Genomic DNA, 18578 nt, shown 5'->3' with positions numbered 1-18578 from the left:
GAAACATAAATTCTTTCTTAATTAATTACCATAAGATTTTGATCAAATTATTTATGTAATTTTAATTGGATTAACTCCCACGTCCAAGGCAACTCATGAGTTGAAACGCAATATTTTTATTTCAAATATGTGGAAGAGGAATTTATAACATAATTTTTGGAGGGGATGAATCTTTTTCCACTATCTCGTAGGATTTATTGCATTTTTCTTTTCTTATACTTATGTGAATCATTCTCGTAATCCCAAATGTAATGCGTGTACATAATAAAGTTCATGTACACCCATGTAACTTCAGGACATTGTCATAGATATGGGTACGGTGTAGCGAAGAGGATGTATAGGAATGTTAAAGTGGTTAGCTGCTACAAAAGAAAAAACCTCTATTTTTTTTATAGCAACACACCTAGAGGAGAAATTCGGAATAGAGTGTGGATCGGTGAAGTGAACTGACTCATGGCTATACTCCGGGTTGGTGGTCAATTTTTACCATTAATACTCGACTTTTATGAATAGAGCAAACACAGAACATGCAATGCAAATCCTTATAGACCGAAGAATTCGTTTCCTTTCGATGCTACGTCAGCTGTTGCGTACTATATAGTATACTACATTTATATACTTACTAACATGTTATGCGTTGATATCGAAAAGCGTTCGGCACACGATACAAATTTGCTCGTGGCCTCAGTTATAATTCTATTTTGTTCCTTATGTACACAGGATGCCCTCCCATTATAAACACAGGCCACTGTAGGCCCAAAGAGGTAACTGAAAAAAAGATACCCATAAAAATTGTGGTTGTCTTACCTAAAATATGGAAGGCTTTGCGATTTATCCCAACATGAATTTCATATTTTTTGAAACGTGTCAACTGCGGTAGAATTCACGACATCCGAGGATAAGTCATTCCATTTACCCACAATCCAAAAAAAATCCTTGCTACACCACAACCTACAGTTGTCCCTTACCAAACGATACGGGTATCCTCTTGTCAAAGCAGTCGATTGACAGTCATAAATAACTCATGATCCAACCTATCCATCCTCTTGAAATTTTAATCACTTCGATCATATCCCCCGCCACCTGCGTTCTTCCAATGTAAACATATTCAAAAAATTAAGTCTTTCTTCATAAGTCAAGCCGGTGTACCAACAAGAGTACACGTAGTTCTGCACAGCCTCGACTAATTTTACCAATCTCTGTAAGTATGGTCTCTAAAACCGTGCAGCACACTCCAATTCAGGACGAACCAAGCCCCGGAAAAATGGATGGTAAGAGAACACGAAGAGACCTTCTTAAGAATGAAACTGAGTATTATATTTGCTTTCTGACCACTGCGGCGCAATCTTCAGAAAACCTGAATCACTCGTCAGTGCGAATGCCCAAATCGATGACTCTTGTTGCATCGGGAATAACTTGACCATTCATATTATTGTTGTCCGAAAGCTAATACCTATATCGTTAGTCTTATAGAAAAATTCCAATTGAAAATGGTTTTAGTTTTCCGGCATCATCCTTGAAGCTGTTGAAACAATTGTTTCCTAAAATATTAATAAATTTGATTCTTTATACTATCCTCTTGGGTAAAATTTTATGCGCTGACATATGGTACAGGAAAAATTCATTCTTTTACAGCCAAAATTGACTAAGTTATACATTGAATTTTGTGAATTTGATCCATATTTCTCTCGAAAACGAACATTTTGGTCAATCTCTAAGGGTTCGTATAAAAATTTGTAAGCTACCTAATAACCAATATGGTTTTTTTAGATGTCATTCAATGATATGACATAAGTAGTTGTTGGGGTGCTCCTACAAATGAATTAAGTCAAAATTACCGTCCCTGAAATATTTTGTGTATATATGACCCATTTCTCAGCAACTGGTGGCAGATGGCAGCACTACGCATAACAAGCATTACAGAGAAACAAAAAACTTCACGTCAGGTTTCACTACACGTACACGCACATTCCCGCATGTACCGATTCGTTGGGGGTTCCGCTGGGGGTGGGGTGTGGGTGGGGTGCATGTGTGGTGTAGCAGTAGTAGGTAGGGCCTCCAAAAAATGGCTCGGGGATCCATGATGTTCTTAAGTCAGCCACCTCGTTGGGCAATTTGCCTGTTGTGGCGTTGTATTTGTTGTATAACTACAGTAAAATGTTTGAACTTTAATTTACTCGGCAAATTACGTTCGTGAAGAAATTTTTTTTCAACTTTTCAGTTCATGAAATTTTTACCAGACATAAGTTACAAGATCCAGGAACCGTGTGAAAATTGAACTTCGTAACTTAATCTTTTTTTGCTAGGGTAATATACGACAAAATCTGATGAGCATTACTTGCACGATCGTGAAGAAATATGTCTCTAAAATCTGCATATTGTGTGTGCTTTTCTTTCATTATTCTGTCTTTTTGGTATTTATTTTTGTATCGTATATGAATGTGCCTGTCTATGTGTTGTTTTTGTAATGAAAAAAAAAACCTAAAATGTCTAATGAGTATCATAGTGTTTTTTTTTAATTTGTTTATGATGAGTTTCGATTTTTTAGAATTTTTAAAACATGAAATTTTTAGAAATTCCATTCTAATTTTCTATCTGAATTTTTTTTCCTGACCATCAACAGAAATCATTTTTTTAAAAACAGGAGAAAAAATAATTTTTAATTATTTTTTTTTTTTTTGGTTTCCCAAAATTATAATTATTATGATTGAACTAAGATGATTAATTTCCATTAATTAGAAATTTAATTAATTGGAAATTTACTTTAATTACAAAGAAAACGTACTAAATCCATGTCCAATTTTTTGAAACTTCAAAAGTATGTTATTTGACTTGCGCATCATATATAAAAAAATTGTGTGATTTGGTCATGAATCGTAAGAGCGGTAAAAAATTGGTTAACTTGTAGGCTGTCTTTCTTCAACTATGAATTAATTTCAAACGGCAAATAGTTGTTACAAAAAATTAAATAACTTCATTACCTGAAAATTTTTATTAGTATATACAGTAAAACCTCTCTCTTGCGGACACCGACAGGACAAAAAAATTTTAACTTTTATTACACAACTGGAAATTGTTATTTGGCCGTAAAAGAGGGGTGATCGCATCTGAGCGGTGTCCGTTAAGAGGGGTTTACTGTAATGCAATTTATGAACACGAATTTGCATGCTAACCGCAGCCAACTTCAGCTTGGTGAAAATAATTTAGCCAATCCCGAGAGAGAGAGAGAGAGTCACGTGGCATTAAAAACTAAAAAAACCCGGTTGCTAAACAGTAGTGTGTGTTCCACACAAAATTCCGCGGTTGCTGATAAGATCAACCGCAGCAGCCGAACCGTAGTGCGTAGTTTAGCCAAAGCTTTGTTTTGAAACCTTACAATTTTTTTTTCCTTTCAGTTTTTTGTATAACATGATAGTGATTTTTTTCCCTCAGGTATTATGTACCTTTCTTATAAGAGGGAAAGAGAACAGGTAAGGTGAGGGCGAAAAGAAATCTAACTTTGTACCTGCATTCTTATCGCCTTATCTTTTATACTGTCTTACTCTTTTTTACTATTTATTTGTGTTTTTTCCCCTTTTTCTAATGTGCGGTTAGATTAGGACAAGGTTACTATATTTATTGCCGATTCGTCAAACAGAAAGCATCCGAATTTCTTGTTAAATCACTTGTAAGCGAAGAGGTTAATAAACAAATTTGAAAATAATAAAGCGGTTGGTTATGATGGGATCACGGCAAAAATGTTAAAAACTGTCAGTAAATGCTATTTTAAGTTTATAACCCACATTATAAACTCTTCAATTCTCTCAGTGGAGTTTTTATTGATAAATTGAAATATGCTCTTGTCATACCCATTCATAAATCAAGTAATGTCAACGATTTCAAAACTATTAAACTATTGTCCGATCTCTGGCCTATTTTTTTGAAAATTTTGGAAAAAAGTAATGAAACACAAAAATATAAATTTTCTAAATCAATTTCAGTTTTTTTCGAAAAATCAGTTCTATTTTCTTGAAAATAAGAATATCGAGATATTTAAAATTTTCAGAAAAAGTACATGAAAGTATTAATGACAGCAATAGAACCCCCTTGCTATATTTATAGACTAAAAAAACCTTTGATAGTGTCAATCATCCAATTCATATGCATAAGTTATATTGTTCAGGTCTAAGAGGCAACACTTATCACTGGTATAAAAGTTATCTGTCAAATAGAATGCAAGCAGTTAAAATAAATGATAAAATAGGTACATATACGATTATTAAAAATTGCGTCCCACAGGGTTCTGTTCTTGGACAAATTTTATTTCTAATCTTTGTTAATGAGATCAATAATCTGAATCTACGTGGTTTGATTAGCTATGCGGATGCGGATGACACAGCTATTGTTTTGTCAGAACAAACATATACCATTCTGAAATTTGATAATGAAAAAGATTTAACAAAAATTAATACTTGGTTGAAGCATAATAAGTTAACCTTGAATCTCAACAAACTAAATAATAATTTCTAATTTATATAATAGAAATATTGAAACACTTATAATTCGATGGCATGAGTTGGAATGTTCTGGTGACCAATGCTTCTGCCCGATTATCTGGGAAACTGAAGAGTTTAAATATTTAGGAGTGACTATGAACAAAAATTCCAAATGGAGCTCTCGTGCAACTACACTTAGTAACAAAATAAAATACATGAATGTTCGTTTATAGTGCTTAGAAAATATTATTATCTCCTCAATTTATTCATACACTTTATTTTTCTTGGTTCTACTCACTTATTCAGCAAGCTATATGTGTTTGGGCAGGCGATTATGAGTACAACTTGAATGTCTTGAAAAGTATTCTGAAAAAAAGACTATAAATATTATTTCCTCTCGTAACCCTACACCATCTGCCTATAAATCACACACACACGCACACACAGAGACCACAAATTTAATATTGCATCATATTTAAATCATATATATACCGAAGTCTAATGTTTATTTATAAAAATCCTACTTGGCTTGAAATCAGGCAATGCCCAACAAACACACGTCTCCGTCGAGGTTTTCAATATATATTATACAACCTAAAAAATATTAACCCAACCCAAAAGCAATTCATATATTTATCTCCATTATATTTTAATAACCTGCGAAATGAAATAAAATATGAAAATGAATTAAGAGCTTTCAAAAAACTAATTATTAATTATATTAATCTTTTACTACAATAGGAAGGTACTTCTTGGCCCCCAGTATACAGTGTTGTCACACCAAGGCTTCTGTAATATTTGTGTCTATTTGTATACTTGTATTTTGTTTAACACTTGTTATTATATGAAAGTGTTTGCCACCGCAGAAGAATTTATGTTTGTATACTCTGGACGGATCAAGTGATCCTTTGAGTAGAATACTGTATGTATATAGGCCTATACTATATAAGTATATATTATTTTCTCTTTCTTTTTCTTTCTCAATAAACTATTATTATATACAGGCACATATACATACATAAAAGATTTTGAAAAATATTAAAGGTGAAATATAAAACCTCGCTAACTTAACATCCGCTTAAGTCGACATATTTTGCGATCCCCTTGTGGGGTGTCGAGTTATCAAGCTTCCAATGTATATGATTTAAAAGGGAGGCATGAAGAGGATTAGCATCCTGGAAATATCTTCTAGTAAGATTCTGTTGCTTGAAACTAGCTTAGTCCAATTTAATTCTTTGTTTAATTCATTTCTAAATATAGCTTAAAATATCAAATGGTTTCCGAGCGATAAAAATTTTAATCAGCATACTCTGGAAAACTTTATCTGGAAAGTTATTCCTATGGTTCAACAAAAATTTTATTTTTTCTCGGTTTATATACCGACACAGCGAAAACAATGCATGGCAGAGAAAAGTTTAAAAAATTCCACTACTGTATAATCAATTTCACTAATCTGATGCGTCAATCTTTTAATCGAAGGTATTTCAATCCACTTTGACACATATGATGATTTATGATCATGTAGTTGATTAATTGAAATTAATTTTCTCTATAAAATTTTAAAAAAATATTCCACCAGAAAATACCGTCTAGAATTGCACTTCAATTTAATCTACGTTGCAATAAGCTGAACGTGAAATTTTAATGAAATTTGTGAAATGTTTATTGAATCATAGAGTACGCTGTAGATTTACGCAGTCCGAATCTTTTCCGTATTGAGTGCGGATTTTTTCAGATAAAATTGGCTAAAAGACATAGATACCTTTAAATATATATATATATATATATATATATATATATATATATATATATATATATATATATATATATATAATGCGGCGAAAATCTTCATGTCAAAGTGGCATCAAAATACTTGATTTCCCTCGAACTTTTTTGACTTTCTAAAAAAAAAAACCGGTAAATCAATTATTTTGTTGAGTAAGTGGAGTATGTCTTAAGTGTTCAAATTACGTGCATCTAAAACTCCATCGGTCTCTTACAACATATTGCAAATATCATACAGCGGAGATAGACATAGAATAACTACACTTGACGTTTTCGTAATTCAAATTTGCTAGTTTATACTAATAAATGCATAATGAAGAGCTTTATATATTTTTATTCCAGGTGTAATAATTTTTGGATCTGATCAAGAAGTAGCAGGTGTAATGCGCGCTGTTCGTAGGAATAACGCTACTGGACTTTTTTCTTGGATTGGCAGTGATGGATGGAGTGCAAGAGCTCTAGTTTTTGAAGGCAATGAAGATCAAGTCGAAGGTACGCTTTCGGTTCAACCAAAAGCGCATCCCGTCAATGGATTCGACCAGCACTTCTTGAATCTTACTGTGGATAATAATCGAAGAAATCCTTGGTTTACAGAATTTTGGGAGCACTTTTTCAACTGCAAGTGGCCGAACAGTACTTACACGCCATACAACACAGATAAAGAACCATGCACGGGAAACGAAATAATGTCATATGAAACAGGCTATGCACCCGAGAGACAGCTTCAGTTTGTAAGTGATTCTGTTTTGGCGTTTGCATATGCCATTAAAAATCTTCATGAAGATCTTTGTAACGGCAAACCTGGGCTATGTAGCAAAATGAGGCCAATAGACGGATCTACTCTTCTAAATTACCTGAAAAACGTAACTTTCAAAGGTAAGGTATTCCTAAGATTTTCGTTTTTACTGTAGATCTGTTGTATTTTCGATTTTTGCGTAAAAAAAATTTAAGAATGCCATAATTCAAGTTCATCAATACTCGTACGATCATTGGATAATAATTTGCTTTTTTTTTCCTTTGCTTTTCAGGATTAAGTGGAGATGAATTTCAATTTTCAGAGAATGGAGATGGACCAGCGAGATATAACATAATACATTTCAAACAAGAATCTTCTGGAAATTACCGATGGCTAAAAGTTGGCGAATATCACGAGGGCAAACTTTCACTCAACTTATCAGCAGTTAGATTCCGACAGTCTGAACCAGAAATGCCGACATCTGTATGTAGCCTACCATGCAGTAAAGGACAAGCTAAAAAGTTTGTTGAAGGAGAGAATTGTTGTTGGCACTGCCTAAATTGCACTAAATATCAAATACTTAAGTCTGAAACAGAATGTTATGACTGTCCCGATGGTTCCTTACCAGATAGTGATCATATAAAGTGTATCCCCACACCAGAATTCCATATGCGACCGAACAGCTATTGGGCTATAGCCGCAATGTCTTTCTCCACTGCCGGTATTCTTCTCACAATATTTGTCATTGCCGTATTTGTTAAATTCTGTGAGACACCAGTTGTTAAAGCCTCTGGTCGAGAGCTTAGTTTTGTTTTGCTAGGGGGTATACTTATGTGTTATGCGATAACGTATGTTCTCGTACAACGTCCTACAGATTTTGTATGTGGACTACAAAAAATCGGCATTGGTTTATGTTTTACAACAATATACAGCGCTGTATTGACCAAGACAAACAGAATAGCTCGCATATTTCGTGCTGGAATGCGCAGCACCAAACGGCCCAATTTTATTAGTCCTAAGTCTCAACTCATTATATGCGGAGCACTGATAGGTATCCAGCTTTTGATCACAGCTATCTGGTTATTTTTTACACCTCCAAAGGCAATACATTATTACCCATCCCGTGAAGAAAATCATCTTGTATGTGCAGCAACAGTCAGCGCAACTTACATGGTAGCCTTTGCATACCCTATCATTCTTATAATCATATGCACGGTATACGCTATCCTGACAAGAAAAATTCCAGAGGCTTTTAACGAATCTAAGTATATAGGTTTTACCATGTATACAACATGCATTATATGGTTGGCTTTCATGCCCATGTATTTCACCACACTAACGCACACTGAAATTAACGTCACAACAATGTCTGTCACGATATCGTTGAGTGCCACGGTGACTCTCATTTGTATGTTTACACCAAAGCTCTACATAATTATTCTCCACCCAGAGAAAAATGTTCGTCAGTCACTGATGGCCGCAAACAAGCACTTTGCAACAAAGAATCAGAACAACACGTTGACGTCTACTCAGCCTCCAAACTCAACTCACTCTGATGGTAAGCTGTTAATACCACACTGTATTTATTATCTTTACATTTCAAGTTTCCAAACTTCCGCCGTTACTAAGTTTACTTCGAAGAAATTCTCGATACTTTTTCCCCGTTCTTTTCATAGTCTTTCTTCTCCATTTAGAAAATAACGAAGATTTTGAAAACATTAAAAAAAATAGCAAAACTGAAAATACACTCGACGACGCTTATTAAAATCACGGATATTGTTATCATTCGAGTATTAATATCACTTTTCTAAAAAAAGGAACGGACCAATATCATAACATGGGAAAAAATTCGTTTATAGTTATCGAATTCTTCGGATTATGGCAATTTTTTTTCTTGTTGGAATTTTTTTTCCCGCATTCTGAAGCTAAAGTTTGACCAAACTTATTTTTTTTCTTATAAATCAGTTGTTCTCAAACTTTTGCCACTCCCGGCTCCCTTGCCATGACAACGTTTATTCCAACAATAGTCTAAAAAAGAACCAATTTGAAGCACTCAATAGACCAGGGGTGGTCAACTGCTCCCCCAAGCCATGCCACAATTAAGTTTATTTTTGATGCACGTGCAGCCAATTTTAACACGCATCCTATATGTCCCGATTTTAAGGGACACAAGCATTCCATCCACCTCCACGAAATATTGTTCTGCTGTTCTGTTATTTCCGTAAAAATGTTCTTTTTGTCATTCTTTTGAGTTCAAAATTGTTTTTTATTTTTGAGCCGTAAATTCAATTATTGCAATGCAAATTGTGTATGGACGTTTTTCCATAGAAGTTCATTTTATCTACATCATGTTGAGCATAGAAATCGGAACCTACGGGTAGTTGAGATGGCTGGGGCCTCTTTTCCCAATAAGTTTTGAAAGTGGGCTTAGCCCACAGGAATTAATTGATATGTAATGCGTGCACCCATGCGGACTTCCCTAAATTCTACACATATTCTGAACGTACAGTAGTTCTGGCCTCAAAGATGAAAAGCCAAACAGAGAAACGAATCGAATGAAAAGTCATCACATAATTATAGGTAAGAATAGGTAAAGATATAGGTAAAAATATAGGTAAAGAATACCTACCACACTAAATACAGGTTTGGTAGCCTACAAGACTATCATTCAATAGAAAAAGATTGCTCGGATGTTGGAAAGAATTTCTTGAAAAATGAAATAAAATTTCTTTAATTTTTGAATAAAGTCTTTCCGTGCCACTCCCGATACCATGGCATGACCCTTGTGACACGCGTACCGCGGGTTGGCCACTCTTGGAATTGATAATCATTCATGTAAACAGCTCACCGCGACGCCCTTGGCAGAGCTTCTAGGAGCCCCGACGCACACGGATATAGTTATCATTCGGTTATTGTTATCAAAAACCCCGAGTACCAATTGGATCTTATTATACACAAATAAATACGAAGGCCACAACAGACAAAATCCCCAACGAGGTGGCTGGACTCTATTTCGAAACGACAGTGCATTTTGCTTGAAGCATTGAGTTCTTTCTAGAGAACCCAGAGTAATTCAAAAAAAGAATTATCCGACTTCAAATATATTTTTAAAATTTAGATCACAGAATGATAAGTCATACATGAATATAAAGAAAAATGTCCAAGTTTCAGATCATACACAATAGATGGGAAATTAAAAAAACTACATAAAACGTTTCCTAATACATAGATATAAAGGCAAAAGTCTAAGTTTGTTTTATAAGGGTTCAATGTGAAAACACTGTGGAATCTCACTCTCACAGAACCGCGTTACAACGTCCAATAAATAAAAAAGTGGTGTAATTAAACATGTTTGAAAATGAAAGTGAACTCACACCATACACCATATACTTACTACCTCTTACCCATATTACGGGAACGTCTTTAGTTTTTCTTGATATTCGGAACAGCAAATCCGATACAGCAAGCTAGCAAAGCAACTGGGAACAATATTCTACTGGAAATTAAGGAAAACTGATGCTGTACATGTTTCATACAGGCCGACAAGGCCGTAGCGGGGGAGGGCGAAATGTGAGAAAATGACAGAAAAAAGAGAAAAAGATGGCCAAATCTATTCTTCTATCACTTTGGTTCCCCCCGAAATGAAAGTGACCCCCCTCTCGAACGAAATTTCTGGCTACGGGCCTGATGGCTGACCTGTGCCCTTTCAAACGCTCTCAATAGGCTTTCCAACCCTCCAGAGAAAAAAATGGAAACGATGGACAAACAAGGGTGAGAATCTCTAAAGAGACATCACATGACATCACCTTTCAAGCAATCAAAGTTCGTTTCGTTTGTTCTCTTTGTGTCTCTTGTATTCGCAGAAGGAGGGAATAAATAAATCACACTAGTGTTCCATTTGAAGGGATCACGAACTTGCGGAAATATTCTGTTTTATTTTACGCCTGCTATCAGTCACCATAAAACAATATGAATGAAAGGTGATTTCGGTGACGTCTTTATGCTACACTCACAATAAACTGTAATAGAACCTATTACATAGATAGACTAAACTAATCAGCGTTCCCAAAATTTTGCATGGTTCCCTGTTCTGGTCACTGCCCAGTTACATGACTTTACCCTTTTCCATAGTAATCTTGCATCAAATCATCTGAAATCGGGTCGGGCAAAGTTAGGTTTATACAAATCATGTATATAAAATATTTCCGGAAAAGGAATACATTTCAAAGGAAAAGGATATAAACCTTTCTCAAAGAAATTTTAAGTTTGACCTTTTTGAATCTCTATATAGAAGTTATCGTTCCTATTATAAGTTAAGGTAACAAAGCACTTCTCATATACCATTCATCACGTGTTCTGCCGAAATGTACACTTGAAAACTCCTTAAGGGGAAAAAAGTTTATATCATGAAACTTAGATAATAGAAGAATAGAAGATAGAAGAATAGCATCGATTTCTCTATAGTGAAAAGAAACAACTAAGTATTGAAGAACTGCTGCTGTGTAATACATTTTACAAAAATATTTTAGAAAATATTTATTTGAAGATGGAATCACAGTTTAAGCTCTCCTGTTATTTTTCTCGTTGTTTTAAAGTATTCGGGAAAGCTTTAAGGTTCAAATTCTTGAAAAAGCTTTAAATTTGGAAAAGTCAAGGAAAAAATCGAATTCTCTCCGCAAGAACCTTCTTGCAGTTCAAAATAAAAATCTCCGTAAGAGCATGTGCATAAGAGCTATCAAAGTCCAAATACATCATGTGTAAACCTTATAGTTTTATTAGGTATACTTGATACACAAATGTCGTTGACTTTCAAGTAAATAATGACGTCGTCTAACTGAGATATTTTATTAAAAGCGTATTTTGCAAACTCTGCAACTCCTAATTAAAAAAATCGTTGTAACTAATCTCTTTTTAATAATTACAATAATTTCAAAGTAAAAATAACACGATCATTCCAAAAAAAAAACCATTAGTTCGTCGACAAAAAACGTTTCTTGATTGCTTGCATAGAAATAGGTTGAAGGAAGTTGCAACCGATTCATGTTGTATAGCAGTGATTCTCGAACTTGCAAACAGAACAGAACCACACGTGGCCAAGGTGCTATCACTAATGATCAATTTCAGCCATTGCTTATCTGGGCTCCAAGAAACCTTATGAGCTTGGACCATGTTAGAAAAGAAACTCCATCCGGTGACAATGTCAGGCTGTGGAATTCCGATCTTGTCATTACAATTAAAATACGTAATGTATAAATTTCCATTAATGCGATTTTCAATGAGATCATTTTTGGTAATGTATTTATATGAAAAAACATGCTTCTTTTCTGCCATATGTAATTTAAAGGAAGGTATGAGATCGGAAAAGGTTGTCGTGTTACATTTTGCTGGTACAATTACATTGAGCGTACTAATACGGTTGTGATTTTTTCAACCACTGTAAGACTGAAATTTTCAGTGCCACCAAAGTGCCAAGAGATAAATCAAAAATTATGTTCTTAATCAACAAAAAGAAAAAATGGGGAAAAACGATACCAAACTTTTGGAATATTGCAATTCATTTGAATTGTGCAAAAAATACAAATGAAATGTTATTCCGAAGAGTAAATTTTGATTTTATCAGTTATCAAATACAGGGTGAGTCAGAAAAACATCGCCAAACTGAAAGTGCAATTCAGGCATACGATAAATCCAAAATCGCGTAGGAACATGGGAGCGCAAACGCCATTCGGAGCCACTACAGCGAGTTGTTGCGTCACACACTTTTGAAGCAATCCCGAACTCAGCAAGCATGAAGCTGCAATTCTGGCAACATAAATATGTTGAGAGCCACACATACACTCAGAACACATATTCCGGCATTGACCGATTCATTAGAAATTCCACATGGACTCCATGCTTGCTACTACTACTTAACCATACATGCACCTCGTACACACATTCCTCTGCGAAATTTCTAACGAATCGCCGAAATGTGTGGCCTTTAATGTATTTCTGTTGCCAGAGTTGTGACTTCCTGCTTGCTGAGTTTGGGATTACTTTTAAAAGCGTGTGATGCAACAGTTCCCTGTAGCAGCTCCGGATGGCGTTTGCGCGATTTTTTTCTGAATCACCCTGTATATGTGTGTGTTTACGTATAAGTGATCATCATCGGTCATCGTGGATTGATTGCTATTAACCAAATAAAACTTGGGAGATTTCAAAATCACTGGAACCATCTTCCAGCGAGCTTCCGTTTCATTATAGCTTTTTACCACTACTAAATAGAATTTTACCACTACGTATATAACATCCCAGTTCATGAAAGAGAAAAAATACACGATGAACAAAAAAAATCGTAAAAGTTTTGAGCCATACGTATGGTGCTGAGAATTTCTGCAACTGCTAATAACTCGTATTGTTAAGAAATCGTCAAAACTCTAAAAATCCAGAGCATATTTGATCATCTTTGTCGCACCACGGTCATTTTCTGCATACGAGGGCAAATTAGACTGGGACCTATAAGTTATTGCCGATTCCGAACCGCAATTTATTTTTACTTACCGAGAGGTTGGTGCACTAATTCCTCGTGTAGTAATCTTTTTCTGCGGTCACGTCGCCGTTTTACTCCTGTGTCAGGGAAGTTTCTGACAAGAACGAACCGGGTATCGAACTCGCAAAAAACTTAATAAATCCTAAATTATTATCAGTACCACAGAACCGTTTCAAGTACATACCTACCTTATACATAGATATTATCAGTATTTTCAACTTTGCATGATTCAACTTCTTCGGAACTCTGTACAATAAAAATTTGGTTAAATATTAAATTATCCTTTTTTGGGGAGGGATAATCAATATAAGATTTTTTGGAGAAAAAAGACAGTTACTAAAAGACGGCCCTCAGAAATATCAAAAAAATACAGAATTATAAAGTGAAAATTTTTGAAATCTAAATCTTCTGCGTGAATGAAATATACTGAAAGTGTGAACGTTCTTGTAATACGTTATGACATTATTTTCAAGGAGAAAAAATGGGGCTATAATTTCTTTTCTCACGCCTATGAGCAAATTTTTTCGTTTTATTTGATAGCACGAGTGAGAATTGGCAGTCCAAAAGGGCAATAAAAGATGAAAGCAATCCAACATCTAATCCGAACGCAATTTTCGAACCGCGAAATGAAACAGATTCTGTACCGAAATGACATTTTCTTCATTAACTCATGACAATTGAACATAAAAGTGAAATAATGAACTTTCATATTCAGTTTCGCTATATACGGGCCCGTATAGACGTGCTTTAGGAAAGAAGAAAGAAAAGGAATTCATTCGAGAAAGAATTCATTCAACGAAAGAATTCATTCAAAGAAAGAATTCATTATTGCCATTCTCCATTCTTTTGAATGGCATTGTCGAAAGTCCTTTTCTTTATATTTTCACTTTCGTGATGGAAAAGATACATACTCGTATAAGCATTCGCAATTTAGATAGCAACAGAAAGCTGTTGCACGAAAAAAAACCCCAAAATTAATTAACTCTAATTAGAGAATTAGAAATAAATGAAGTTTTCGAGCTTTTATGGATTTTTCCCTTCAATTGAGAAAAAAAAACAATTTTTTGAAGCTTTTTTTTGTTGAAAATTTATTTAGATCGTCATTATAAGCTCCACCAGCTCAAAGGATTGTGAAGTGTGTTATACTAGTCCAAGTAACATCAAAAAAGATACTTCAGATAACGCGCTCACCAGTTATTAAATATAAATGAGTGCAAAAATATCACCGATAGGTAGCGCCACCACTCGACAAATCATTCTAAGTATGTTCAATATGCCCCTATGGCTTGGGCCGGGATTACAGTATAAAAGTTTTATAAAAGTCCTTTTATAACATGAAAAATTCAACCAATAAGCTTATCGGTTGCATTTGTAACCTATGAGCGTTATGTTAGTTGGATTTTTCAAGTTTTATAAGAGGTATTTTATATCAAACTTTTATAGTTATATTTAACAGTTATATTTCCATTCGTAAAGCTAGTCTCCTCAGCCACAAGCAGAATGTCTGCAGAATGTCGATCACTAGAACATGAGGAAGAATGCTGGCTTTCAGATGTCACGATGATTGTTCTTGGTAGACCTGCGAATAAAAAACATTGTGAAAAACTAAGGTGCATATTGAATATATGTAGAATGATTTGCCGAGTAATGGTTCCACCTATCGGTAGAATTTTGTACGATGATCACAGTAAGGTAATCAAGATGGTTTTTTCGCACTTCCACAAGGCGCAGCAATGGGACTATTGCTGTGACTGCAATCACACCCAACGGGGAAAAACAGTTCAATATGGAGAACTCCAAAAGGCTTTCACCGAGGACAAGAAAAAAAGGCAGACCGGGAATTGGCAAAAGAGCGTAAGGAAAAAGTGTCAATTCGATTGATGGATTTAACACATTTAAAATAAATTAAAAGTATTTCTAAGGAAAAGCTCTCACGACATAACGGTTGCGTTCACGACATTGTTTTTACTTTGTTATATACTGAATAATATTTTTTAAAGGTGCGCTTTGATTTTATTGGCACTAGGGATCTGTGGAACACCAAAAGGTTAAGAACCCTTGCTTACATAATAGCGAACATTTCAAAGTACCTGGATACAGACATTCATGAATCTGTAAATGTTCGAACTAGAACTAGAATAGTTATTTTTTGGTGCGGCAAGAAATGACTATACCAGGTGTGAAATTAATGTTTAGTTAAATCGTTTATTCATTATTACGTATGTGTATGTGTGTGGAAAAAAAATCAATGACTTTGAATGAAAATTCTATGACCATCCTTAATAATTGTAAAAAAAAATTATCTTCAAAATGCAAGGCTCCATTCTTGTTCTCGTACATAATGAAATTCTTTAAAAATTGATTTTTTTCTTTCAACCCATGGCACTTCATTTCAAAAACTCGTTTAAGGTCCATACAGCAAAAGTCTCTCTATACTTTTTTTCGCACATTAAGGCCAAGATTTGATGCACACGCGATACATGTTTCTTTCTTTCGTCCCTCACTTTGACGGCACACCCATCTCACGGGAATTAACGGCAAACGCGCTATTAAAAGTAAATAGAATCTGTTTTTTTCTTTTTACAGTGTATAAAAAAACCCTTGTTTGCGAAATGTTCACTACAGATCAGACACACATATGTAATTATGTTATCGCAACTGGATACGGGTATAACCGTTAACACCATTAGGAATAACCTCAAAACACACAGAAAAAAAAACCCTTTAAAAATTCAGAGTTCGTGTTCTGATTTTCTCAAGTTCAAAAGCATGTTGTACGTATGTGCGCGAAATACATTTACTTATTTTATAAAGGAACACTAGAAATGGCAGTAAAAATGTATATTCCCCCCCCCCCACTACCACCACCTAGTTATCATCGAGTTGCGATGCTCAAGGTAATGATTTTTGTAACGCCTATTTTTTTGTGTGTTGATTTCCCCCCCCCCTTATCTTTTTTCTATAAGCCTAGATGAAAATTTTAACAAAATATTGAAAACATTGCTCTTTTAATTGCTTTCTGCAGGAGAAAAATAAAATCATCCTAACAAACCATCACTTCCTTAAACATAACGTACTCAATGCTGAATTACTCAATGTATGTGTAACACTACAGTTTTCGTCTGAACAAGCCTGAGTTCCAACTCTAGTTGGGTCATAATTCTCTTCTTTTTTTTCATCAGTTTGAAATTGACTCTAACCTTTAAGTTCAGTTTTGACAGTCAGTCCACGAGAATGCATTTCTATGTCGAACACAGAAAATGATATAGATGAAAATTTGGTTATTGAAAAATGATATTTATCGTTAGGGGCCATTCAAGTATTACGTAAGCAGATTTTCAGTCATTTTGACCCCCTTCCACCCCTTGTGAGCAAAAAACTGACCCCCCCCCCCTCCCTGTCAGCAAAACTTCGTCAGCAGCTTAGAATATTTCATATCTTCAAAAAGGGGTGGTTGATGACGTAAGCAACCTTCAAACTTCAACCCCCCCCCCTCGATGCTGACGTAATACTTGAATGACCCCTTAGTGGAAGTATGCGGGAAATAAATATATTTTGCGCACCTTTAATATATTACATATTTATCAAAAATATTCCAGTTATAAGCTTGCTTTAATTATTTGCATGTATTTCAAGGTTCTCTACCAAATCTCACGGAACGTGAAAACACAAACGCAATATCCGGAAAGGCAGCGACTATAAGTCATCTCCATCTGGCAAAGCGTGTGAGTTGTGGAACACAAACCACTCCAGACAAAAGCATTGAATACAATGATAAATGCACAGATACGCATTCGATCACATTGTCAACAGGATCTACCGGAGAAGTATTTTCTCATTCTGATAGAACTGAATTCGAAGTTCATCTATGAATTAGTTTGAGGTAGTATTCGCTTAAATGATTCAAATGAATTTTTATGAAACTAATTCTTGTCGTAACAAAAAAGGATAAAGTACTAAGATTATCCTTACAGTATGATAAGTCAACTCATTCATTTTATATGGTTGGTAATAATTGAGAAGAAAACTCAATGAAAGGTTTGTAAAACTCTTTGAATTTAATATCAATGAAAAAATATTTAATGAATATTTCAATGACTTCCAGAAAAATGAGAATTTTCGATTCTCATCAATATGATTGTTATTAGCCGTTTTAGAAGGGACTTAAACTGAAAATGTACAATATAAATACAACGTTGTTATAGTTTTTGTTTTTCAACAATGAGCTTGAAGGTCAATTGATATATATATTTGTAAAGAAAACTATCAAGATTTGATTCGATTCTTTCAATAGGAAACAAATCTTTTCAACCACAGATTTCTTTGGCACTACTTTGTCTGCATCAGGTTGGAAATAGTTTTTAGTACAGTAATATCTCTCACAGAAATCGCACAAAAATAAGAAGTATGAAGCTCATGGTGACATACTACATTCAACGAATTTGAACAAATGGGCGTGCTGCAAATTCGTTTTGTATCTGAAATGCTACTGTCGTGTTTTGAACATTTCAGCATCGATCAGCATTAACATGTTTCCTCACGCCAACGAAACGTGCTCTCATTACCGATTTTCAACGATCACCTTCGAGAATTTCTTCACTCCCAATGGATAGGAGTTTTAAACGTCAAACGGTTCTGCCCCCGTCTATGCTTGTATTCAAAAAATATCACCACTTTCACCCAGGATATTACCTTTCGTGTTATCTCATTGAAACACGATATTAGTGGCATATATGTACATATTTTCCGAGTCATAAGCTAGAGAAACGCGAAGTACGTTTTTAAAAAGTACTACTATCACTAATGAGCTTTATGTCGTTCAAAAATCAACTGTAAAATATACAGGGTGGTTATAAATTAACTGACACTACTCAGACGTGTGTAGTAATTCACTCTGATTTAGGTTACTTTGATGAAACTTTATATATAAGATATATGGACCGTGGGGAAAAGAAAGATTCGATATTAAAAAAATGGCTTAATTTTTGAAGCTTAACTATATAGACACTACTCTGACCTATGTTGTGCCCGTTGTTGTGGACGTATTTCATTG

At 34.6% G+C, this 18578-nt stretch overlaps 1 protein-coding gene across 1 annotated transcript in view; it reads left to right on the top strand.

Annotated features, from left to right (window-relative positions):
* LOC149080075 (metabotropic glutamate receptor 6-like) overlaps nt 1–17557 on the top strand; it is a 166490-nt gene extending 148933 nt beyond the window's left edge. Inside the window, exons 5-7 of the mRNA XM_089239039.1 lie at nt 6603–7136; nt 7289–8554; nt 17162–17557. Coding sequence (XP_089095165.1) covers nt 6603–7136; nt 7289–8554; nt 17162–17397 — 2036 coding nt within the window. The 3' untranslated portion in view covers nt 17398–17557. The remainder of the gene's footprint in view (nt 1–6602; nt 7137–7288; nt 8555–17161) is intronic.
* Nucleotides 17558–18578: the final 1021 nt, after the last annotated feature.

Source organism: Pholcus phalangioides, unplaced genomic scaffold, assembly GCF_987345545.1.
Source record: "Pholcus phalangioides strain wild (caught in Gottingen) unplaced genomic scaffold, Ppha-v1.0 ptg000011l_1, whole genome shotgun sequence".
Classification (NCBI taxonomy): Eukaryota; Metazoa; Arthropoda; class Arachnida; order Araneae; family Pholcidae; genus Pholcus; species Pholcus phalangioides.
Note: the sequence above shows the minus strand (reverse complement) of the source record. Positions and strands in the feature narration are given on the sequence as shown.